Source organism: Ornithorhynchus anatinus, chromosome 3 (assembly GCF_004115215.2).
Source record: "Ornithorhynchus anatinus isolate Pmale09 chromosome 3, mOrnAna1.pri.v4, whole genome shotgun sequence".
Classification (NCBI taxonomy): domain Eukaryota; kingdom Metazoa; phylum Chordata; class Mammalia; order Monotremata; family Ornithorhynchidae; genus Ornithorhynchus; species Ornithorhynchus anatinus.
In genome coordinates, this window is record NC_041730.1 from 120,991,544 (window position 1) to 121,018,331 (window position 26,788).

The 26,788-nt window shown below is 44.3% G+C and overlaps 2 protein-coding genes across 11 annotated transcripts in view; one reads left to right on the forward strand and one right to left on the reverse strand.

Moving 5' to 3' along the window:
• The window catches only part of LOC100680662, a 41,166-nt gene extending 18,160 nt beyond the window's left edge, over positions 1–23,006 (reverse strand). Inside the window, exons 1-6 of one of the 10 annotated variants that reach the window (XM_039911576.1) lie at positions 22,765–22,850; positions 9,274–9,320; positions 8,384–8,434; positions 4,455–4,530; positions 3,418–3,618; positions 1,915–2,046 (exon numbers count right to left, since the gene is read on the reverse strand). In XM_039911576.1, the coding sequence (XP_039767510.1) occupies positions 1,915–2,046; positions 3,418–3,456 (171 nt within the window). In that variant the 5' untranslated portion in view covers positions 3,457–3,618; positions 4,455–4,530; positions 8,384–8,434; positions 9,274–9,320; positions 22,765–22,850. Of the gene's footprint in view, positions 1–1,914; positions 2,047–3,417; positions 3,619–4,454; positions 4,531–8,229; positions 8,325–8,383; positions 8,435–9,256; positions 10,783–11,768; positions 15,656–22,764 lie in introns of those variants that run through there. The other 9 variants (XM_039911577.1, XM_039911574.1, XM_039911575.1 and 6 more) reach the window with 9 other exon arrangements.
• CC2D2B (coiled-coil and C2 domain containing 2B) overlaps positions 22,792–26,788 on the forward strand; it is a 114,366-nt gene continuing 110,369 nt past the window's right edge. Inside the window, exon 1 of the mRNA XM_039911328.1 lies at positions 22,792–23,116. Within this exon, the coding sequence (XP_039767262.1) occupies positions 22,792–23,116 (325 nt within the window). The remainder of the gene's footprint in view (positions 23,117–26,788) is intronic.

Genomic DNA, 26,788 nt, shown 5'->3' on the forward strand with positions numbered 1-26,788 from the left:
TCCTTTTTGATAAATGCCACGCAGTAACTTCAACAAATGTAAATGTTTTTAAAGAGCGTACAAAGGGAGGGAACCAGAGCTCACCTCACTTTTCAGGTTTCCCTCCACCTCTACTTTTCTGAGAAATAGCAGCCTCCTAACATCAGCCCACCGGTTCTCTAGAGACTAGGTACAGTGCTGCCCATAAAAATGGCATGAATTGATTAGAGGGTAAGGAAGGCTGCTACAAAATGACCCAGGTCAATCAGTCAATCGATCCATCAATTGCATTCACTTAAGCGCTTGGGAGAGCACAATATAACAGGGTTGGTAGACACATTCCCTGCCCACAGTGAGCTTACAGTCCAGGGATAAGATTAGGTCTATTTTTCATTAACTGGGGGTCTCCAAATCCTATGTGTTAATGCAAACTACCTTTTATTTATTGTATTTGTCATGGTCTTCGTGCATTTTTTTTTTAACATAATTGATATATTTTTGCACATCTGTCACCAACCTCCCATCCCCACTTTTAGAATGTAAATCCAACGAAGGTCAGGGAGCAAGTCTTATTCATCCTTTACTACTACTAATAATGATGATGGTATTTGCTAAGTGCTTACTATGTGCAAAGTAAAGACATACCCTATGATACAGCAATAATAGGTTCCTCAAAAACGTGGTTGTATCATAAAAAGCTGCACCATGGAATATGTTTTCCCACAGATTTACATGCAATTTGGTAATAATGATAATTATGGTATTTGTTAAGAGCTTACTAGGTGCTAGACACTGCACTCAGAGCTGGGGTGGATATAAGCAATTCAGTCCCTGTCCTTTTTACAGATGAGGTAACTGAGACCCAGAGAAGTGAAGTGACTTACCCAAGGCCACACAGCTGACAAGTGACAGAGTCCGTTTTAGAACCCATAACCGGACTCCCAGGCCCGTGCTCTATCCACTACTCCATGCTACTTCTGGTAGGTTTTGTTCGAGATCCATTTCTGACAGGTTAAAAATTACAGTCTAAATCCCGCCCTTTCTTGATTCACCTGTTTTTCTGGGGTTCCCTCTCTTCCCATACCCCAAACTTGACCCTTTCCCCCTGGTTTCTCTGCACTCCAGTATTTAATTTTTTGAACCCTGTGCATGTTACTGCCATGGGCAAGTCACTTCCCTTCTCTGTGCCTCAGTTCCCTCATCTGTAAAATGGGGATTAAGACTTTGAGCCCCACATGGGACAACCTGATTACCTTGTATCTACCCCAGCGCTTAGAGCAGAACTGGGAACGTAGTAAGCACTTACCAAATACCATCACTATTATTATTATTAGTTGGCTCCATCCCCCTCCCCCTCCTCACCTCCCAGCCACAGCTAGGAGGAAGAGAGAGGGGAGGAGCAGGGAAAGGTGGCGGCCCCCACTGCAATAGTGTCGGCCATCCCCACTGGCCCTAGTCTGTGGGGAGGTGATGCTAAAAGTGGGAACTTGGGGCAGGGTGGCACGGGATGCGATGTCTAGCCAGGGAGTTCTCCGGTAGTAGCTGTAGCTGGCAGTGGCAAGGAAGACTCTTAAAACTTTTCCCACGGATTTCAGCAGCCGCACCCCAGGTTGACCAAGGCAGGTTTTAAAGGTACCAGAGTTCGAGGGGAGACAGAGAGAGAAGGGGAGGCCAAAAAACTGCTCAGAACAGGGGAGGATGGGACAGGAAGAGGAGAGGGGGCAGAGAGCGAACTGCCCCACTGTGCTGACTGAACAGACCGTCGGATGGGGCTCACGGATTCTGCGGTCATCAACACACCCCATACGCAGCACTGCTCAAGAGTCGCGTGCTGTTGCTTGACTGCATCTGTGTACTTACCCTCCTCCTGCAGCATTTAAAAATATTCAACATGCAAATCGTCCCAAAGGGAAGCAGATACATTTAAAATATTACCTTTACTTCATAGTATCGAGTGGTGTATGTTAAATCAATAATTAATCCAAGCTCCACATTTAGTGCTTTGATTGCACTAATCAGATCCTTTGGTGTAAATTTCTGGGTCGGAGTAAGCCTCTGATTAATTGCCTACAATCAAAAAGGAAAGAAATGTGGTCTCCAGACACCAATGACAGTCCTATCACTTGAAAGACGATACAGAAAATGAAATTTAGGGAGGGGGACCCACACCAAATGAAAGTTGATATGCCAAATATTCAGGGCTGAATTTCAAACGTGCCCCAGTATAGCAACTGGACGAGAAGGCCCAATAGACTATAAACTCCTTGAAGGCAGAGATGGTAGGGGTCTTCTATTTCTGCAGGTACTTAGGTACAGTAACGCCTCAATAAAGTGTTTATAAACACTCTCTCATTCTCCCTCTCTCATCACCACTCCTGATGGAGCTATTGAGGAGTGGCAAGCGTTTAGAACAGTGCCTCGCATATGTAGGTGCTTAAACACACGCTATTAAGATTGACACTGAAAATTCCACAGGCCAGCTCTTCACTCATTCAACTGTATTTCTTGAGCATTTACTGTGTGCAGAGCACCGTACTAAGCGTTCGGGAGAGTAGAATACAGCAATAGACACATTCCCTGTCCACAGCAAGCTTACAGTCTAGAGGGACCTTACTCTATCCCATTGGTTAAATAGATAAAAGTGAAATTAGAAGTGTTGCTTGAGTGCTCTGGTTCAGAGATGGCTTCAGGAGGCAGCAGGCTACGGAAGTTGGGGCTTGGGGAGGGATGCCCAAGCCACCATATATAATGCTCGTCCATCCTGCGGCAGCTCTGCTTCCTAGAGAAGCAGGCCGGAGCAGGGGGGTAGGGAAAAGGAATACCGAGTTGGTCTAAATCCTGAGGCATGGGGAAAGCGATCGCTAACCTCCCCACTCCGGCCCAGCTATCACGAAGCCGACACAGGCAAGCACACTTCCATCCAGACCCATATACTCATAGATCTAACATACCCACCCACGCACGAGGTGGACCTCAGCAGCAGTGACAACAGGAGAAGGGAAATGAAAACAAGGACAGAAACCTCTAGATTGTAAGTTCACTGGAGGCGAAGTCCCTAACTATTCCGTTATCTTGTACTTGGCCTGAGTGTTTTGTACAGTGCTCTGCCTACGGTAACCACTTGATTGAGATACAGGTGCTGCCTCCATGGCCACTAGATGGCTGGAATTTCTCAGGCAAATTCCCAAACCGGTAGAAACGGGAAATCAATCGGGCAGAGGACGCGACAAGGCGCAGCAGCACACAGGGTAGATGGAACTGCAGCCGCAGCTCAGGTCCGCTCCACAACAATGGCTCTTTGGGTAAGTGCACCCAGTTCTGCCACAACTTATTTTGGCTCGAATTACACAATCTCCCCCTGACACTTTAAGTCCGTTGGACTATAGGATGCCGAAATTTCAGAAGAAATGTCTATTGCATCTGTCTGTGCGTGTGTACCTGGACATCGTGGGTACGAGGGGACATTTTCCTTGCCATGGAGTTTTGTTTTCACAAAACAAGGCTCGCTGCATAACAGTCTGTGTAACGTCTGCAATAATGCAAATTCACAATGTGCGTATAGACACACAAACACACATCTTTGTTCAGGGGTCTGTTCATGTCAATTTCTTTTTCCTACTTCCATAGTGCTGATTCTTCCTGAAACAAACGTTTTTCTCTCAACCTAGGCACATACAGATGCTACTTAAGCTTAAGACGTTATTAAATGGGGGAAAAAAAAAGGAAATGAAATTAGTGAATAGAAATATTTTTTTTTCTTGCGGTGGGATCAGGGTCAGCCGGCCCAGGATTAAATGGGAAGAAGGCAGGAAAAGGAACACAGAATAAGCATGGAGACAAAGAGAGACAGACGCTCTCTCACCTACTGACTCACAGATCTCCCATTCAGCCAGTCAGAGCAGCAGTGGGGGACATAGAAGAAATTACTCTTCTCCTGCCCGCACTGAGCAGCCCGGATCCTGTCTCTGGGTTCGAGGGACTGCTGCTACCCTCCCAGGCTTCCGACGTGGGTAGGGTGTACGCAGAGCAGCCACGGAACTCTGGAGAGAAGCAGCAGCACCTTCAGCCCGGAGAGGTCGGGGAGGGGTGCCCTTCCTTTTCCCTGCTGTAGTCGCTTGTCTTACAGGTCACAGCCTCTCTCGGAGGCCTTTGAATTCAACACGCCTGCTCTAAAACTGGCGGTGAGCTACTTGCTCTCTTTAGAGCTGAGGCTGTAATCCATGTCTAGGGAAATATTCCCTCTTTTGAACTCAGTGCTTGTGACTCCCGCCCACTCAGGGCCAACCATAAGTAATTTACTTACAATTGCTAAAACAGATTGGATACTTTCCTGTAATTAAGCATCTGACCTCTGATGGGTATTGAAGTAGCAGGGGGCAGAAATTGGACCGCATATACTCTAGTCATAGAAACCTCTGCACTCCTCCACACGTCAATATAAGTCCCCAGTATCCCCAATTTTTATACATACATACCCCTTTTAAAGGCACTTTGAAAGCAATAAATCTAGTCCCTGGAAGAGGCTGTCCAATCGGTGTCACAGTCCTCCATCTGTTGTGAAAATAAAAGACTGGTTTTTGGCAAGTATTTGAAACCGTTTCAAAACGCAATGGCTGGGTGGTTAAAAATGCCGAGTCGATGAAAAATGGTGTCATTTGCAATTATCGGACGCCCTCTTAAACGGAGGGACGCTTTGGGGGCGCTACCCTTCCCCAACTCTCCTGCGGAGGCCGAAGCAAAAGTACAGTTCTGCAACATCCATCATCGTGCGGTTTCGGGTGCTGCCTCGGGAGCAGAGCTGGAGAAGGCCATCTGAACCGATCAGGGAGAGGAAGCGGCTTCTGGCTGAAGGCGTTCTGAAGAGGCTAGGCTTCTAGGGTCTAGGAAGATGAAGGCCGGTGGGGCAGCGGGGAGGAACCCCTGGGGTTGAAGTCCACAAAATCATGAAATAGAACTGTGCGACAAACCCCACGATCCCAGTCAGGAGGGATGCTACTGAGGCTCAAAAGTGGTAGGTTAAGAACAAAGAAAATATCCTTCACACAGTGTGTGGTAGGCATATGGAATTTATTAGTTTAGGAAATTGTGCAAGGCAGAACCTCTCCACAGACTCAAGAAGGAAGCGGGGCAATTCGTCAATGAGCGGTCCAAACGGTTATTAGGAGGAACCTTGACGAGGTCGGAAGGTCCCCCCCCCAACCACGCATTTGGATACGAAGAAGTACGACGGCAACTGTTTCTCCGTGCTTCCTCTGGTGCCACTGCTGGAGAGGGAATACTGCAGTGGATGGACCGTGAGTCTACGCCAGCAAGGTATTTCTCGTTTTCCAGCGTTAAAGTGGTGGAAGAACATCGGCAGATGCCCACCAAGAGCTATCCAAGCCCCGTCACTCAGAAGCACCAGTCGGGCCACATCGTTCCAAAGGAGATTGGCGGACGTGCTCCCCTGGGATCTCTGTGGTGGTTGCTGTCTCGCTGTCTCTCTCACTTAAAGGCCATGTCCTTTGCACACATTCTGAGAATGGCAGAAGCCGGATCTCTTGGCTGCTTCTCTAGCGGCACAACGGGAACAGAGCTTCAGGTGGTGGCTGAATGGTTGTCTGGCTCAGCCACCACCTAGAGCCGGGTGAGCTCGGCTATCGCCAGAGCACCTGGAAGGAAGTGAAGAGATGCTCTGTTCTCCTCTGCAGGTATGGCTGAGTCATTTTTGTAGTATCCCTTGAAACTCCCAGGGAGAGGTCACTTTTCATTTACTGGATTTGTATTACTCATTTCCTCTGAAAATCTGACATTCAAAACTATAAGGGGAAACAACAGCCCCGACTGCTCTGGCTTTTCAGTACTCTAATATAAAACATCCAAATGGGAATGTTTTTGGAAAGGCTTTTCTTTAGGCTCAAGAATTAATAAAATGTTAGCTGGAAACCTTAATCATGGGTTTGGATATCATGGTGGGGGGGCAGGAGGAGGAAAGTGGGAAGCAATTACTTCACTGTTCTTTCACGATTCCTTTGTGACCATAATAAGAGGTAGAATATTGAGCTTGATGGACCACTGACTTGTCCAGCTCTGGCCTTGCTCGTGTTCTCATATTGCTGAAGAAAATGATTACTTAGGCATGCAATTGGGAATCTGCACTGTTTGAGCACTAAAGAACTTTTACATAACTGCAAACACATGGAATTTTACAATATTTAGACTTCATCATCAAGGAGTGGAATAAGAAGATATTAAGACCTAATAAAATGAGGTCACTGCACTGCAGGCACTTGACACCGGTTATCCCCACCTGTCTGTTTCTTCCCTCTTTTACAATATATGCAGAGTATTTGGTGCTTACTTATGTCCCCCTATAGATTATAAGTCTCCTGAGAGCAGGGACCGTGTACTTTCCCACATACTTAGCAATACAACAGGCTCTCAATTGATGATGCCACCCTTAGGATTCGTGTATTCAAACCAGCTTCAACTTTCAATGTATAATCACATTCAATTATTTATTCATCTGTTTCCTTCTGACATAATCAAAACGCTGCTGCTTATATCCTTGTTCTCCCTCATCCTCCATCCATATCTATTATTGATAGATAATTTACGTCTGCCTAACTTCCTTGTTAGATTTTAGGTTCCTTAAAGGCAGGGACCTCGTTGTTTGCTTCTGATGTACTCTCCCAGATGCTTAGTTCAGAGCTCTGTACACAGTAGGGTTCACTAAATACCGTCGCTTGATTGATTGACACTATTCTGACCCTTGGAAAGAGTAGTGAAGCCACTCCACGTGAGTCTCGTGCCCCTCTCCCACCTCCAGGTGTCCTCAAGTCCTACTTCTTATAAAGAATTTCAGACAGGTGAGCAGCACAGGGAGCACACTTGTGGTCAAATACTTTTCAACTGAAGTTATTAGCTTAAATAATGTAAATATTTCTTACATTTTCGGTAGCTGAATTAACTAGCCATGAAAAAATTAATTTACCTTTTGTGGCTTTGACTACCTGAGGCAGTGGTTAATCTATCCAACACCAAAACTCTCTTTCAATCTCTTCTCTCACCAGATCTATTAACTGGGCTGAAAAGTAGAAGGAATGGGGGAAGCAAAAGAGCAAGAGGCGTGGACAATCCACCAAGTGGATAAAAAGTTCCTGAAAAATTAAATTGGCAACACGCTTCATCTATATTGGCCTAATGGGATTTGGGGACATGCTACCCAAATTGAAGCTCAAAGTTCTTTATAAATGCTAGTGAATCCTCACGGTTTTCTCACTTAGGTAGACTGAGGTTTTACCACCAATTTACAGATGAGTAAACTGAGTATAGGAGATGAGGAAATTTCCTTAAATCTTTGCTGCATCAGCAGGTCAGGCTGACCGCCCTCCTATCCCTCTGTTCTCATTCTCTCCAACCTTCCACTATCATATCCTGGCTCAGATTCTTGATTTTAGCCAACCAAATATGTACAAACCACTTTCCCACTTCCAAGCTATTGCTCATACGACTATGCGTCTGGAATGTCCTTTTCACTTTCGTTTGTCAGACTGTGTCCTTCCACTCTTTCAAATCTCTACAAAAACTCACTACCTTCCCAAAGCTTTCCCAAATTTGGACTGTTACTCCAATCACTCCAGAAACCTCCTAGCACCTGTGCACATTTCTGAACAATACATTTATATTTTTTTAGTTTGCAGGTGCCGGCCGGAGGTCTTCCTCAACCCAGTAGCGGGGAGGGTTTCACAGAGATAATTGCTGGAAACAGTCCTTCCAGGTCTGTCCAAAAGTACGAAGGGCTGTCTGGTTCAGTTAACCACTCCTGCCCTTCTTTTTGCACCAGCCAATTTTGTAGCTCTGATTTGTCTAGTTGGGCAGAGAACTCCGTATTCTTTTTCATGCTGGTTGTTACTATTGTTTTGCTTTTTTGTTTTCCCCATTTTCTGTGAGAAAGAGAAACAGTCTCTAAATCCCTACTAAGTCATTTTGAGTTTCATATTCAGGCTCATAAAAAGGGCTGAGGGTACAGTGGTGTTGCTGCCGTTAAGGTCTCTGTTCTGTGACAACAGAATCCACTCATTTTCCCTACCAACTATCTCACAGTGAAATGCTGTCAGACATAAGCGGTCCAGAGTGAGATAACATCCCGCCTCCAGAAACCATGTTAAGAGACCAAAACGAGAGGCGGGGTTTGAATGTGAGGAAGTGATCAGGGAAGCAGCCCTGTTTTGCAAAAGGCAGTGATGTGAGAGGGGAACGGCTCCTCACCCTCTTTAGCATCTTCCACCCACTTGTTCATTAAAACTGCTTTTCTGCTAGGAGTTTGTAGGTGATACAAATTACCACTCCTGAAAGCAACATCCCTGAGGGAAACAAGGAAAAGTGGTTAGAGTAGGGAGCAGTAAGGGAAGAAAGACTGTACCTTGGGTGCAAAAATGATCAGCACAGCCTCGGTGTGAGCTGTGTAGCTGGGCTGAGAAGAACAACAAATAGTCTAAAATTAGACATCAAATTGTTAATCATTGACATGTAGCTGAGATCATAACTTTTAAAGAAACCAACCATACCATGGACTGCAATCATTCCATTATTATTTTTTAAATAATTTTTACTTTCCCTACTTTCCTACTTTGTAATCTCACCACGGGGGTGGGGGAGAAATCAGTAATATCACCTGTGTCACCTGACTTGTCACTCATTTCCTCTTCCTTCTCTGCCAGTATGTATTCCAATTTTTTGGACATGCTTTTATGGAAAGGAGAGGAGCGAAAGAAAAACAGAGCTGGCTAAAATAAGGGAAGGAGAAACAACTGACAGATGAAAGACAATGGAGAAAATAAAGAGGAAAAAAGGGTAGAGGGGTGATAACATGAGTCTCAACTAGAAATGTCATATTAGACACAGAATTATCAAAGTGACCTGTGACCCTTGGCAATAGGGATCGAAGGATGGCACTAGAGCACCAAGACAAATCTGCAGACTTCATGAGGTGGAGTACCTGCAGTCCATCCAAAGCAGTTATTCGGTCCATGCGTTTCCTACTTCCAGTCCTTCCCAAAATCAATGTTCTCAGTTTCAGGGCAACAAAAATAAGAGTTTTCTGCCTAAACGGAACCAACTGCATTAAACAGAACTGCTTTCTGTTAAGCGGGGGTGGCTGTATTTGCTCTAATAACCTGAACTAGATTTTTCAACAACTGAAATTAGACAAATTGATTTTCATTTCGGGAAACATCAATAATTGGAATGTGTTGAAAAACTGACTCAGGTGAATTTAAAATTATTTGCTGCTCACCTAGTAAGCGGACTCACCACTTCTATACAACGTACTTCACGGCTGTGCTGTAGCCTCCAGTCAGCTGCAGTGAAATGAAGGACAGTTTTTAGTGGGGACACTTTGCTCCACCGCTTCGGGGGCTGACTTTAGCAATCCCAGCACTTCTTAAGGCAACTGGGACCACACTCTCTTACTGATCAGGTCAGATATTTCTCCAGAAGTCACTGCCTCCTCCCATTACTTTTTTAATACACGGGGCACCTAGGAGAGGAAGTCAAGCGTGATAATTGGGAGCGGGGGACAGATGGAGGCAGTGAGCCTCATATTAAAGCATAAATTTTCAAAAGATGCAGTAGGACAAAGGCATACCCAAAAAGAACGAGTTGAAATTCAGCCTGACAATCTAGCGTACCTTGAATTAACACCCTTTGGTGATATCTCATTGATTCACTGAACCAGAAAAGTTCTTGGAACTTAGTCCTCTCCATTCCCTGACTCTTGGCATGTGGGCAGAGGAGAACCCATTTTGTTTTAAAGAAATTCAGAAAAGGAGAATCCTCTTAATGATTCATTTTAGAATAGAGGCAAGTCTTCTTGCCCACCTAAACTGATGAAAGCTGCAGTTTAAATTCAATTCTTCCCACTGTGAAGATGAATGAGAAGTTGATTACCATTCCCTATACAGTGCACTATTCCTTCTCTTCTCGAAGCAAATTAACTTTAATTTCTTTTACCTCTCCTCACAGGTGTTTTCTAACCCTTGTAGCAACGCTGCTCAAATCTCCATCTCAGTCATATTTTAGAATACCGACCTAGAAGTAGCTTTCTTTATGAACCAAAGGCTATATTATAGGGAAGATTTCCCTTTGTTTCCTTAGTAGTGCTAACATGCTGATTCACAGTTATTGTCATCATGTTATTCATGCATCAGTATTCCTAAAACTAAATTTGTATTAGGTAAATTATTCCTCTTAACTAGAGTTTATCAGAATGGCTAGGAGTCAGGAGCCCACAGACCAGCCCATAGACTGCCTCAGATGTGCTTTCCTCCTCAAGCCTCTGGGCAGAGTCATGGAGGCCTTCGTAACCGATCACCAAGCTCACTTCAAATCCACACTATAGAGTTGAAGATCACCTTTTCTTGCTGGAGTTTCTGACCCCTGCTCCCATTCTTGGTTTGGAGCTAATCAAAACAAATACTTGAAGGTCTTCCCTTTATTAGAGCTGTTGAATATAATTTTATACTTAGTTCTTCATACCTGAGGATGGCACAGATAGTAAATTCACCTATATGTTTAGCCTCTTGGCTGGAAGAGGCTAACGCAGGACCCACAATCCTGATAGCGCTGAGCAACACAGTAGTTTTGAAAGATAGTTTTAAATAAGTACCTGGTTAAAGCTATTAAAATTATTGGATAATTTAATCATTAAGCAGTCTACAAACCCACATGTGGATAAAATAGTGGCCTAGAGCAGCAGCGTAACCTGGTGGAAAGAGCATGGGGCAGGAGATCCAGTTACTAATTCCAGCTCCGCCTCTTGTTGACTGTACAAATTTTGCCAAGTCACTTAAATTCTCTACGCCTCAGTTTCCTCATCTGTAAAATGGGGATTCAGTACCTGTTTTTCCCTCCCACTTAGACTGTGACTCCCATGTGGGACAGGGTCGGTGTCCAATCTGACCGCCTTATATCTCCCCGAGAGCTTAGTACAGTGTTTGGCACATAATAAGTGCTTAAATATCTCAACTATTACTATTGTTACTTCTACCAAGTATTTTTATTAACAACTTCCAGTTCTCTCTTTATTCTTTCCTGAAAGCAGCTGTTTGTGCTGCTGCTCAGCCCTAAGCTTCCAACGGGCACCCCTCGTGCCCCCTGAAATTTCGGTTTGGGGGCTGGAGTGGCCACTGTAATGCTGACATTTTCATCAATGTTTTTAAACACATTATGATAAAACACTTATAACAGTTTAACCATCAAGCATCTCAATTTGCTTCTTTTACAGCTGACCTTTCTTTCCCACTTTTTTTTAATGAATACCATAGATGACATTATGGTTAGGAATCCTTTAACAGTCAAATTTGGAATAGAGCCTATTTTAAAAATTAACACGCTTTAAGCTATAGAATCACACCATGTGGATCTCTTGGAGAGGGATCAGAAACTGACCTAATACAGATCTCATTTCAACTGTGAGTTTAAAATTAACTATACAGTAGCAATGCATAATGCATATTAAATTTCACACAGATAATAATGCTTTTAAGGTAACTGTACTCTGGGTACACATGGGTACCTCAGCTGAGTCCTCAAATAGGCAGGTTGGGAAACCTTTCTCCTAGTCATCCAGATTGGAAGATTTATACCAAAACAGAAAGTTGCTTCTGCTCCTTCCTTTGATGTGAAAATGCAAGGTTTCAGCAAAAAGTTTCACTTCTGGATTCCCCTCTCTCAAACTCCTAAGAAATTCCATTCCCATGTTGGCTTTGGCAACTGTGGAGAACAAATATAAATTTCACAATCCTTACACATTCTCAGCATACGAATCAGCACCTCTGGGCGGCATATGTCAATCAGGCAGTATTCTGGGTCAATCAAGACACTTGCCTTAGGACACAATCTTCGCTATATTTCTCTAGTGATGTTCAGGTCTTCTGTGTTGATTTTTAAGAAAAGTCACGAGTCCTTCTTCTGTTAGGTTGAAAATAAAGCTGCTAATTGCACCGTTAAGGAAACATTCTCTAATTGGTTTTCCACTGAACACGTGAGCTAACCTAGTCATACCACTATCACTTGGTAGAAAATCATATGACTTTTGCACCTTGAAAGTAGAGCATTTTATATGAGAGCTTATAAATTCTCCACAAATTAAATTATTAAAGACTACATTTGATTCTGAAATCATTTCCAGTATTTATTTCCTTTGATTTCAAACCTTACAGACATTCCACAGCAGTACAGTTAAGTGTGACAAAATACAGAAAACAGTGGTAAAAATTAGAATTCAAAACTGAGGATACATTTTAAAATATCAATTTCTAAAACGACAATTACTAGATTGCAAATACTGTGGATGAAAGTCAACTTTATAATTCAGACATGTCCTCTGAAAATTACTTTGTGCCAATATCAGAAACACACACCAGATACAGATGATTAAGATAAATATGTTACTACACAGGTGATATTACTGAAAGGTAAAAGAGGGGAAAAATACTTCATTCCTTCAGTGAACTATTTCACAATACAAAATATACTTTGCAATGAAAAGTTGGATGCACAACCTAGTTACTTTAATTGTTGCAGGCCTTTCCATCCTTTAAAAAAAATGCAAATTTTATGACTCTGCTGTAGAGCTCCTCCAGCTTATTCAAATGAAAACGATCTGAATATTTTAAGTGGGATTTGGTATTAAAACTTTTGACATCTAAACCAATGACCCTGAAGGCACCAGCTACTATCGATTGATTAAGGCCAAAGGGAATGAAACCCTGAAGGGTGTAACGGCCATTTTACTCTCCAAAGACCACCGACTCAGCCTGGAGAAACCTCAGTAGGGGCAGCTCACCTTCCCATTGCCCAGCTGCTGGAGTGCTCCAGGTCATCCTGGAGTTTACTGTACCTTAAACTAACAAGTCCCTTGCTGCCTGACTATTCTGCAATACTATGACTCTTAACAGGTGCAGCATTATTACCTGCATAACTCAAACACTACTCTGTTCTAGAGGCTAGAAAATGGAAAGACACAAATGGTGTGTAAGAAAATTCTGCATAAATACAAAATGAAGAACACAGATGACTTTTTTTACAAAAACCTTAAACTTCGACAATCTAGCAGATATTTTCCTAGTATTACTGCACCCACCGCTTCCAGTTTGAGGACACACTGGTGCTATCAGCACCCCCTCTTCCCTCAATAAAGCTAGGGTCCAAGATCCCAAGAGCCATCAGTACCTTAAATTGGCCCTGTATGACTATGCTATTAACATCTGAAGGGAAATGCTGACTTTTTTTGGAAATGCTTGGGGGCACTCCAAATTCTGTAATTTTAAGATACTTCCCTTCGTCCGGCTGCATTTAAAAACATGTTTACTTCACATATGCTGTATATCAGCTGGGACCATTTTAACCACAAAACAAGTTTAACCTGGCATTAAATTCGTAAATTTCCAAGGCTTTGAATACGTACTCGGAATTTAAACACTGAATAATCAATCTTCAAATTAACACGCTTTAGTTGTTCACAATTTAACAATGAACTGATTAGTGAATCTGACCGGGAATTGATTTTTTTGTTAGCTGACATTCAAACCGTTTTTTTGTTTTTTTGGCAATGTTTTAGCCCCTACAGCCTGTTGCTTCTTGAGCACCTTGAACTTCTGGTGCAGAGTGGCAGGCAATCCAGGTTGGCTTGAAGCACAGCGGCATCCCTGGCCACATTGGGACAGAAGACCAGTTCTGAAGACTGCAGGTTACATTTTATCACAGGCCACTGTTCAAAGAGGGTCAACAGCCTGTGAGTAGAAGGCCGCTGAACTGTTTCAAGAGTCTCCCAAAGGTTTGAAGGGAATAAAAGCTAGAATAAAAGTTCTTATGAATGTGTAACAGCAGTAACAGTCTCTTGGACTAGAGACAAAGGAAGTTTAACAGATAACAAAATTATGGATTAGTGACAAGAATATAAAAATTAATGCAAACAAAATGAGGAAGAACCAGAAAACCCCAAATGTCAGCTATAATATCCAACTTGTCTTAACTGTCGACATAAAATCCTTTTGAGAGAACATCTAAGAACTACAGCTAACTCAATAATGGATTAATGGGAAAAAGGGATTAGAAAATTTAAATCCACAGGGATTAACTAAGAGTTTCCATTGCTTCTCCCACTAAATTTTTGATCAGAGTTGGGAATAAGTATTAAAATTGGCAATGTAACAAATAGCTTAAAAGTAAATATTAAATGGTCCAGCACTGATACACTTCAACGAACATCACTGATAATCCAACCAATTATGCCCACAAAAGAATGTACCCGGTCAAAGTATAATTATCTCATCCGCAAGTACGACAAATATATCTGAAAGTCACCTGCTGGTTCTGGAGAGGGATACAATGCTTCAGGAATGAAGGTCACATTCTCTATGCCCTGAACTATAGATTATATTTTCTTAAATAATATTTAACGTTCGATTTCCTGTTATGTCAAATTTAACAGGACCTCATTTCATCCCTTTTCTCCTTTCTCTCTTCCTCTCCTCCTCCTCCTCCTCTAATTTTTTAAAAATTAGACATTTCAACAATTTATTGGAATTGTAAGAATTTGATAAACTGCTCCATAAGGGATATTTCCGGTCCCGTTCATTACAGCTGACTGTAACTATAAATAATGTTCCTGGATTTGGGAATAGAGGAGGAGGGGTCAAAAGGAAGACCTGACCTTCATTAAGCTCTAGTTGGGGAACTGTGGGCCTCTCCTACTGCATGAAAGGTGACGAGATAGGACTGGGAGCTCAAAAACACTAGATTGCAGCTAGACGAAAGTGTAATTACGTGACTTCAAAATACTGATCCTATCTGCAAAGTACAAGCTTGAAAAATATTAGACGTTTGCCTAAATTCAGGCTTGTCTTGTATCCATTTGGGTGCCAGAATGATTTTCTGCAAGGCATTGCCTTCAAAAAGTAATGTGCCTTGTGCACATTTGGGGCTGGAAACACATTATCTACTAAGGGAAGGCCTAATTCTCAGGAAAGGTCTACTTGCCATGGTTGTCCAGCAGACTCCCAGCCTACCATCTTTATAGGTGTCATTGTGAATTTAATTACTTAACTGCTCTTTTGATTTTATTATGAATTAGTACTGTCTGTTGCTTAAGCACACTTTTGAAAATACAATAAACCCAAATTAAAACCATAAAGAATGCATAAAATTAAACATCCCAATGCAGCATGAAATTAAACATCCCACTCAACAGCATTTTATAAAATGCCAGCCCTATAAAGACCGGGCCCATTGAAAGTAAAACACCAAGAATGAATCTTTAGCATTATGTATTTTGATACAATTTTGTTCTGAAAAGCTTTTCACATTCCTACCACATGCTTAGCATGTATATAGGAATGGGCTAATCAAAGATCTGAGGCAAATGTATGGTGTAGAAAAATTGAATAAAAGTGTAGCAACTTGCTTTTTATGGAATTTAATTATATATCTCTTTAAAACAATGTTCTGCTGTATCTGTGTCTTAAGGCTCTTTAACTAAATTAAATTTTAGGGTAAAATTGTTTCCTAATCTGGTTGATCCAATGGGCTGAGTGAAACTGTTTGTAACCTGCTGTTTGTCTGGATTGTAAATAATAGTACCATTATTATTATTAGTAATAATAATATTCATTAAACATTTACTATGTGCCAAGCACTGTTCTAAGCACTGGATTAGATACAAGCTAATCAAGTCAAACACGGTCCTTGCCCCACATGGAGATCACGGTCTAAGAGGGAGGACAGATATACTTTCTTCTAGAAAACTTCATGAATTTGATTTGCATACAGTATTTCTGATCTTGAATGCTAAATATTATATCCGAGTTATTAGTACATATGGAAAAATATGAACAATAGCGTGTAAATTCAACACAAAACCGCATTGGAGTGAGGTCATGGAGTTTGGTCTGTTGGCTAATACTGCACAAATTCTATGAAGAGAATGAAACACGGAAGACTGTAGGAAGTCAAATACACCAAAGGGAACTGGCAAACTTTGTGGGAGCTAAATCGTTAAAACCCCTGACTCCTTTTGACTCCTGGCGCATAAAATAAAAACTTGGCTTTGTATGCTCAATCACAGTTACTACCATATTACTTCTTTGTCTCTTCCACTTGGCGGACATCATTTTAAATAATACAGTGAAAATTAATAATAATAATAATGTTGGTATTTGTTAAGCGCTTACTATGTGCCGAGCACTGTTCTAAGCACTGGGGTAGACATAGGGGAATCAGGTTGTCCCACGTGGGGCTCACAGTCTTAATCCCCATTTTACAGATGAGGGAACTGAGGCACAGAGAAGTTAAGTGACTTGCCCACAGTCACACAGCTGACAAGTGGCAGAGCTGGGATTCGAACTCATGAGCCCTGACTCCAAAGCCCGTGCTCTTTCCACTGCGCCACGCTGCTTCTCTATTAAGCAAATAGAGCTCGAAAATTAAGCTCGAAAATTAACTCGAGCTCCTTCAATTATCTACTTTCAAGTCCAAAGATGAAAAGTGTTTTTAGTTGTTTATAAACAATGTTAAGAAAACAGTGAATAAATTTGTTTAGTTCCTTCTAAACGGAATTCCTAATAAATTCCCAAGTTTAGAAGGGTAGTTTTTGTGTTAAAACTCTGAAATTTCCGGGCCCTAATGGATACAGGGGCAAATGCAGTAAATCTTCTGGTGAACCAAAAGAAAGGTCAATATGTAAATATATTCGCCCATTACCTATATTTTCTTAATAAATCTCGGCTTATCAATATATTAATGGCATTTACTGAGCGATTACTATGTGCAGAGCACTGTACTAGACAACTGGTAAAGTTCAATACAACAGAATTGGCAGGCCCGATCCCTAGCCACAAGGAGTTTAGTTTAAAGGGGCAGACAGACATTAAAATAGATTATGGATAACAGAGATAATACAGTATAAGAATACTTACATAAGTATTCTGGGACTGGGGTATCAGTATCTCATTCGTAACACAAGGCATGGATGGTTCCTTTGAATTATTATTATTTTTTTTTACTTTCCCTCCCTTGCTGGTGATTATTATAAATCAACACCTCTCTAGTCTAACACGGTTATTCATTCCACATTAAGTAAAACCACCAAGAATTTCACTCCTTAGCTCCACCACCTAAAAGAAAGTTCACAAATCCTGTCAGTTCTATCTTCAAAACATCACTAAAACCCACCCTTTCCTCTCCATCCAAATGGCTACCATGTTGATCCAGGCATTTATCTTATCCTGACTTGACTACTCCAGCAGCCTCTTTGTTGACCCCCAAACTCGTGTCTCTCCCCCACTCCAGTCCATACTTTGCTCGGCTGCTCGGATAATTTTTCTCTTACAATAAATTCCCACCTCTGCATCAAATTCCTTACCCTCAATTTTAAGGCACTCACTTAACCTCTCTCCCTACCTTACACAGTTCCTACTAGAAGGAAGTACGCTCACTTCGCTCCCCTAACGTCAACCTATTCACCATACCCGACCGGTTGCCCACATCCTGCTCTTGTCCTCGAGCTCTCTTCATATCCGACAGACCATGGCATCGCTCTCCCCACCTTCAAAGCCTTATTTTAATGTCTGTCAACCAACGATATTTATTGAGAGCTTACTGTGTGCGGAGCATTGTACTACGTGCTTGGAAAAGTACGTTCGACGGAGTTGGTAGACACCTTCCCTCTCTACAACGAGCTTAGTTTAGATTAGAGTCTAGACTATAAACTCCTTGTGGGCAGGGAACATGTCTACCAAAACTATAAGACTGTACTCTCCATAGTGTTTAATACAGCGCTCTCACCCGGCGAATGCTCTAGAAATACAATTGATTGGCCATGCTGGTGGTGATTATAGAGCAGAGCACGAGCAACTGGAGGGCAGACACTGCGGGCTTGGGAGTTCTCACTGGAACTTCTTAAATCAAGAATTAAGAGGCGGCCAACCATAACCATCTACAATATGCCCTGCTACTTTGTGCTGAGAAGTCATAAGGGTCCAGCACCTTGCACTTCTCTTTCTGCATCTGTCTTTGAGTGTGTCCTCTTGCTTTTTCTCTGCCCTTCCCAATTTGGATTCCAGAAAATATGGTCTTCTACCGTAATTCCATCCACATTTACCCTAAGGAGAGTTCTCAATTGTTCTCCTGTCTTTCAAATTTCACTAAAACCACCTACTGTTGCTTCAGTCTCTCTAACGACTCAAAGATTCGCCTCCAGTGAGTCAAAGATCCGTATTTGTAAATCTCTGCTTAAGCCAGACACAGTCAAATATCAGGTCCGTTCATACCTGCACCACTAAAAACCACTAACAGATCTTCCTTCTCTGACCTCTTTCCCCTTCTGTCAAAAATGCGGTTGAAAACAACTTTCTTTTATAGTGAACAATAAAATTTCTATGTTTCAACAGACCATATGGAATATGGTTTTCCCTGTGGCTCAGAGCAGATACCATCTTGATTTTATGGAACGCTTTGATTCCCGAAGCATTTTCACACTACTTATCTGCCCTCACAACATCCCTGTGAGATAGGGAAAAGCAGGTATTATCCCCATTTTAGATGATGAAATTAAGGCATAGCAAAAGCAAGTCACTTGTCCAAGGATGCAGCATACAGACAGCATTTTCCTTCACAAGCATTTTTTGGATCCAAACAAAAGGAAATCTGAAAGCCTTATTTAAATAACATGACCAATTACACAAAATTATTTCAAAAGTATAATGCAAATTTTTTAGGTCACACAGTAAATTCTCAGTTTTTTAGGCGAAGCTTTGCTCAGGTAAACCAGAGACGCTCAGAAAAATTAAAAAAAAAATGTGTGTTGTGTTGAGCAGGGCTTGGTATCCCTAGCCCGGCTTCTGCTCACTGCAATGACTCTTCAGCAAAGGCCAGATAACTCTTGGCTCAGGCAGGCCAATGCCTCCTTCTCCCCTTGAAGCAGGAAAGGAATGAATAATCCCTAGTACAGATGAACTGCACCTGTATAATCAAGTTTGCATTACTTTTTGGGTTCCTTAAGCATCAGAACAGGACAAAAAACATGCAGCTTCTCTCTACATTATGGCTATTAAATCCTTATTCAGTTTTAAATATCTTACCTCAGATTTGGACCACAGTAAAATTCTGATACGGTATTTCATTAGGCTGTTAAAAATGTATTTTTTAAAAAAAACGAAACAAATATATCAAACATTAATTGATGTTCAGCGACAGTGAGGGATATAGACCCGGAGTCCCACGTTGGACAAGGATTGTGTCTGACGCGATTATCTTGTATGTGCTTTGGGGCTTAGTGGAGGGCTAGGCATTTACTTTTGAGACTACCGCCCGAAAGACAAATGGATTTAGAGCAAATTAAACCAAAGTGGTCTCTGGAAGGCCAAATGACTTAGATTAGCATACTTTGGACACACAATCAGAAGGACTAATTCTCTGGAGAAGACACTAATGCTAGGAAAAGTCCAGAGAAACGTGGAAGAGGCAGACCGGCAATTAGATGGATAGAGATCATTACAACGATAACGGAAGAACCGTCAGAAAAGTTGCGGATTATGGCAGAGGACAGGATGTTCCGGAGAGAGTACATCCATGGAGTCGCTACGAATCGGAAACGTCTCGACGGCACTTAATAACAACATGAGGTGCAAAATGATTGCAGAGGACCGCGTGGTTAACTGAAATACGTACACAAAAACTTCAACCTTCACACCAACTTCCACTTTCATTAGCCTCAGTACCGAGTGATTATAATGGACTGATCTGAGTTTTACCTTCTCTTCTGGCTTCTGCACAAGTTGGAGTGAACCACCCAAAAGAATATTTCCGCAGTAGCTGGAGAATGCAAAGGGCTTGGATAATCAGCCCCTAAACAACCAAGAGGTAGTCTTTCAAAAGGTTCTCAACTGTATATGCATAAAATATGGCATTTAATTTCTATATGACTGCAACTTTCACAGGTCATGTCTCATTAGAAATTACTCGTTTGAAACATTTAACAAGAAGTGCCTGAAGAGACATGTAAAATCTGAGTTTAAGTTAGTTCTGGGTGGTCTTTAGCGAGGTCAATTTTTTAGGCTTGGCTCCTCAGCAGCGAATTACATTCTCCTGCTCTTACGAAGACACCGGTCAAACTAAATGTTTGTAAGGAACATGTCTTTTGGTTACAGGCACTAAATAAAAGAGAAGAGGCATGGCGTAGTGGATAGAGCACAGGCCTGTGAGTCAGAAGGTCATGGGTTCTAATCCCAGCTTCCCCCCTTGTCTGTTGTGTGACCTTGGGCAAGTCACTTCACCTCTCTGTGACTGAGTTCCCTCAGCTGTAAAATGGGGATGGAGACCGTGAGTCCCGTGTGAGACAGACTGTATCGAACCTGATTTGCTTGTATACACTCCAGCGCTTAATACAATGTCTGGCACACAGTAAGCGCTCAACAAATGCCATAATTTTTTTTATATTATTTAATAATATTTAATATCATTTTTAAAAAAACAAATGGTGACATGCTTTGGATCCCTGCTCCCACCACCAGAAGTGCACTTCCACGGAATCCGTTTTGGCCTCCATTTCTCTTCAACTCTTTATTGGGCGAGGCAGCGGGTAAAGAAAAGGGCAAGCCAGTGCAGACTCTTAACTTTTTTATTTACAGTTTCATCGCTTTACAGGTGGCTCGATCGGCCCTGAGTGACGCCGCACGGAATAATAGGGCCTCGAAGCCGGGGCGGCCCACCGGGAGAGGGGCGCTCGGGTTTGTGGTGGGGCCGGACCCCCGAGGCGGGGGTTGGCGGATCGTTTGGAGGGGCAGAAGCCCCCCACCCCTGTTTCCTCACTGAGCCGCTCGGGCATCCCTCACCCGACCGAGAACCGGGGTCCTGGGCTGGGGGCGACCCCAAGGTCCGGGCCGAGGAGGAGGAAGAAGAGGAAGAGGAGGAGGACCATGGAGTCCCACCTGCCCCCTCCCCAATTCCCTCCGCAACGGGAAGAGAGGATGGTTGGGTTTTCCCGGCTCGGGCCCCTCTCCAGGTACCACGGAGGGGGACGGCCCTCTATTCTTTTAAAGAAGCAGCGTGGCTCAGTGGAAAGCGCCCGGAGTCGACCTTGGGAGTCGGAGGTCGTGGGTTCTAATCCCCGCTCCTCCATTTATCAGCGGTGTGACTTTGGCCAAGTTACTTCCCTTCTCTGGGCCTCAGTGACCTCACCTGGAAAATGAGGACGAAGGCTGTGAGCCCCACGTGGGACAACCTCAATACCTTGTATCTACCCAGTGCTTAGAAGAGTGCTTGGCACATAGTCAGCGCTTAACACATATCAAAATTATTAGTAAATAAGGAGAGAGCCACTTGGCCCAGGCAGGCCGTCGAACCGCCAACTCTCGGGGACCCTCGAATGTGCCTTGGACGGGAGTGAGTTCCGACTGCCTTCGTTTTCCAACTGGGAGGCGGGCCCGGATTGGAGGTAATAATAATAATAACAACGTTGGTATTCATTAAGCACTTACTAGATGCCAAGCCCTGTTCTAAGCGCTGGGGTATTAATAATAATCGTGACATTGGTATTCGTTAAGCACTTACTAGGTGCCAAGCCCTGTTCTAAGTGCTGGGGTAATAATAATGACAATAATAATGTTAGTATTCATTAAGCACTTACTAGGTGCCAAGCCCTGTTCTAAGCACTGGGGTAATAATAATAATAATGTTGGTATTCGTTAAGCGCTTACTAGATGCCAAGCCCTGTTCTAAGTGCTGGGGTAATAATAATAATGTTGGTATTCGTTAAGCACTTACTAGGTGCCAAGCCCTGTTCTAAGCGCTGGGGTAATAATAATAATAATGTTGGTATTTATTAAGTGCTTACTAGGTGCCAAGCCCTGTCCTAAGCGCTGGGGTAATAATAATAATGTTGGTATTTGTTAAGCGCTTACTAGGTGCCAAGCCCTATTCTAAGCGCTGGGGTAATAATAATAATGATGTCGGTATTTGTTAAGCGCTTACTATGTGCAGAGCACTGTTCTAAGCGCTGCGGTAGATACAGGGTCATCAGGCTGTCCCACATGAGGCTCACAGTCTTCATCCCCATTTTCCAGATGAGGTCACTGAGGCCCAGAGAAGTGAAGTGACTTGCCCGCAGCCACCCAGCGGCCAAGCGGCGGCGCCGGGATTCGAACCCATGACCTCTGACTCCCCACCCCGTGCTCTTTCCACCGAGCCACGCGGCTCCTCTACCCTCGAAGCCAGGTCGCGAGGTGGTCCCCCGTGGGGGCCTCACCCCCATTTCCCAGGTGAGGTCACTGAGGCCCAGGGAAGTGACTTGTCCAAGGTCACCCAGCTGCCGAGCGGCGGGGCTGGGATTAGAACCCATGACCTCTGAGGCACTTGGCACTCATTCCGGGCTATTTAGGGAGCGCTTACTCTGTGCACAGCACTGTGCTACGCGCTCGGGGCGGGCGATTCGGCGCCAGAGGGAGCCAGTCCTGGCCCAATAACGGGCTCGTAGCCCAACGAGGCGGAAGGAGGTGCTAAAAAGGTGCAAATCAGAACAAGAACCGGCTATTTGCTCTGCGCTTCCGACGTGCCAAGCGCCGGGGGACAGGGAGGCCCCACCGTCCGAACGCCCCTTTTGCAGACGAGCTCACCGAGGCCCGGAGGCGGGATTAGAACCCACGACCTGCGCCCCTCCTCGCCCGGGGTGCCCCGCGCGGATACCTACCTTGGCGGGCGGGGAGGAGCCAGTTTGGGGGAGGGGGCGAGTCGGTGGCGGATACTTACCCTTCGGGGATACTGTTCTTCTTCACCATGGCGCGGAGGGGGCTGAGGGGGCGGGGGCTCCCTGAGGCAAAGAGGCGCGCCGCCCGCCCCGAAGCCCGAGCCAACCCCCTGCGGCAGCTACGGCCGCGGCGGCCGGGCCCCGCGGACCCCCCGACGGGCCAGGCGAAGGCCCAGCCGGCGCTCAACGGCCCCCGCCCGGCTCCTCCGGCCCGCGCCTCGGGGCCTCAACCGTCGACGGCCGGCGGCCATGGAGGAAGAAGCCTCGCGCGCCCCGCACTGCGCAGGCGCCGCCGCCCGGCGCAGGCGCCGCCGCCCGGCCCGGCGCGCGGGCTCGGCGCGCGGCTCCACGCATGCTCGGAAGGGAAGCCCGGCCGAGCGGCCGCACTGCGCAGACGCGGGGGGGGGGGGGACGGACCCGCCGGGGAGGGGGAGGAGCCACGTCCCTGCTGACGTAAGGAGGTCAACCCGGGCCAAGGGCCGGGGAGGCCAGTGGGCGGAGGTCCACCCTTCGAGCCTGCTTTGGCTGTCTGGCCCTCCCGTTTAATGATCATAATAGCAACTACAGTAGTCATGATAATAATGTTGGTATTTGTTAAGCGCTTTACTAGGTGCAGCGCACTGTTCTAAGCGCTGGGGGAGAGACAGGGTCACCAGGTTGCCCCACGAGAGGCTCACAGTCTTCTTCTCCCTTTTACAGATGAGATTATATATATCTATATATCTCTATATTATATATATGGGATATAATAATGATGCGCTTACTCTGTGCAAAGCACTGGTCTAAGCGCCGGGGGGATACAAGGTGATCAGGCTGTCCCACATGAGGCTCACAATCTTCATCCCTATTTTACAGATGAGATACAATAATATATATTATATATATATATGAGATATAATGATGATGGTATTAAGCGCTTACTAGGTGGAGAGCACTGTTCTAAGCGCTGGGGGAGATACAGGGTCATCAGGTTGCCCCACGTGAGGCTCACAGTCTTCATCCCCATTTTAATAATAATAATAATAATGTTGGTATTTGTTAAGCGCTTACTATGTGCCGAGCACTGTTCTAAGCGCTGGGGTAGACCAGATATGTTTTATATATATATTATATATACATTATATATAATATATATATATTATATATGAGATATAATAATGATGGTATTAAGTGCTTACTCTGTGTACAGCACTGATCTAAGCGCTGGGGAGATACGAGGTGATCAGGTTGTCCCACGTGAGGCTCACAGTCTTCATCCCCATTTTACAGATGAGATCAAATATGTTACATATATATTTTATATATGAGATATAATAATGATGATGGTATTAAGCCCTTACTCTGTGCAAAGCACTGGTCTAAGCACTGGGGGGGATACAAGGTGATCAGGGTGTCCCACGTGGGGCTCACAGTCTTCATCCCCATTTTACAGATGAGGTCACTGAGGCACCGAGAAGTTAAGTGACTTGCCCACAGTCAGTTGACAAGTGGCAAGGTCGGAATTCGAACCCGTGACCTCTGACTCCCAAGAGCTCTTTCCACTGAGCCACGCTGTATTTGTTCAGCCCTTACCATGTGCCGAGCACTGTTCTAAGCAATGGGGTAGATACAGGGAAGCAGCGTGGCTTAGTGGCAAGAGTCCGGGCTTGGGAGTCGGAGGACACAGGTTCTAATCCCACCCCCGCCACTTATCGGATATGCGACTTTGGGCAAGTCGCTTCACTTCTCTGTGCCTCAGAAATGGGGATCAAGACCGTGAGCCCCAAGTGGGGCAACCCCACTGCTTAGAATAGTGCTTGGCACATAATAAGCGCTTAACAAATACCGTTATTATTATTATGAGTGCTGTGGAATTGAGGGAGGGGTGAATAAAAGGGGAATACCCAATCGCCGGGGCAGTGCCAGAGGGAGTGGGAGAAGATAAGGGCTTAATCAGGGAAGGCCTCTTGGAGGTGTTGTATTTTTAAATTAGATTTTGAAGATGGGTAGAGTGAACGTCTGCCGGATATGAAGGTGGAGGAAGCTCCAGACCAGAGGGGCGAGGGGTCGGTGGCAAGATAGACCAGAGTGAGGTGCAGTGTGAAGTTTGGCATTAGAGGAGCTAGGTGTGCAGACTGCGTTGTAGTTCGAAATCAGAGAGCTAAGGATGCGGGGGCGAGGTTATTGAGGGCTTTAAAGCCGATTCATTCATTCAATAGTATTTACTGAGCGCTTACTCTGTGCAGAGCACTGTCCTAAGCGCTTGATGATAGGGAGTTTCTGTCTGAGTTGATTGGGCAACCACTAGAGGTTCTTGAGGAGTGGGGAAACACGGACTGAACGGTTTCATAGAAAAATGATCCGGGCAGCAGAATGAAGTGTGGGCTGGAGCGGGGAGAGACAGGAGGTGGGGGAGTCAGCAAGGAGGCTGATTCAGTAATCAAAGTGGGCTAGGATTAGTGCTTGGATTAAAGTTGCAGTTTGCAGGGAGAGGAAAGGGTGGACTTTAGCAATGTTGTGTGAGTAGGAAGGAGAATAGGTACCCCGTTCCCGTTTTTCAGCTGAGGAAACTGAGGTGGAGATTAGTAAAGTGACTTGGCCAAGGTCACACAACAGTCAGGTGGCAGAGCCAGGATCAGCACCCAGGTCCTCCGACTCCCCGGCCCGTGCTCCTTCCACTAGGCCACTCTGCTTCTTTGGCGTGCAGTGAGTCAGGGATCGTCTGGAGCGCTTTTCAAACACCTAAGTTAGATGGGAAGACAGCCCTCTCTCATGGTACAACATGAGGTGTTTGACAAAATATTGACACTCCCATGTCCATCTTGCCACCCCTGCCAAAAAATAAATAAATCCGTAGAACTCCTCATGGGCAAGGATCATTTCTAATAACTCGATTGGGTTGTACTCTCCCGAGCACTTAGTAGAGCACACAGCAAGCACTCAGTCAATCAAACAATGGTATTTATTGAATGCTTCCTGGCAGCAGAGCACTGTAGTAAACTCCTGGGAGAGTACAATATAACAGAGTTGGTGGCCATGGTGGTGGAGAAGCAGCATGGCTCAGTGGAAAAGCCTGGGCTTCGGAGTCAGAGGTCATGAGTTCGACTCCCGGCTCTGCCACTTGTCAGCTGTGTGACTGTGGGCAAGTCACTTCACTTCTCTGTGCCTCAGTTCCCTCATCTGTAAAATAGGGATTAAAAGTGTGTGAGCCCCACGTGGGACAACCTGATTACCCTGTATCTTCCCCACCGCTTAGAACAGTGCTCGGCACCTAGTAAACGCTTAACAAATACCAACATTATTATTATTATTATTATGCTCTCTGCCCACAAGGAGCTTCCATTCTAGAGGTACCACCGCTTGCCTCATTTGGAAATGCGGAAATAAATGAAACGAGGCCATCGCTTCTAATATTGCATAGTATGAGCAGTTTTTCAGCCTTTTATTATTGGGTGTATTAAAACACTGTTTTATTCCTTTTCTCGTACATGATACAGAATTAACAGGAAGCTCACGAAGAAGAAATGTCATCAGATGAAGCACTTAAGGGAAGTAGTGTTTTAAAATTCCACTTCTTTGGTCTCTTAAGGAAGATTGGGATTTACTATTGTCTCACAGTTAGGAGTGCATTTACCCACTGGAAAATAGTTTCAGGGAGAAGAAAATGGTGTACGTGGTTCCCAGTCGTGTCAGCTGGAAAACAGGATCATATAATATTATACAAGTCATTGAATTCCATCCTATCAAGGGGAGGTTTTCAGCCAAACAGGTTAAATTAGCACTCGTGACATAATCTACCCTTCTGGGCTCAAATCCCCTTCTGATGAGTATAGTCCGATTGTCTCATGTCTTGTCCAATTGACAGGGCCATTACTGGCCACTAACGCTGCCCCTTAACTACGTCCCTACTACCTAGGCCAGTCCCTTTTGGATAATCAGTGGTATTTATTGAGCTCTTATTGGGTGCAGTGCACTGAATTAAACAGCGTGGAGAGTAATAATAAATAATAATAATGTTGGTATTTGTTAAGCACTTACTATGTGCAG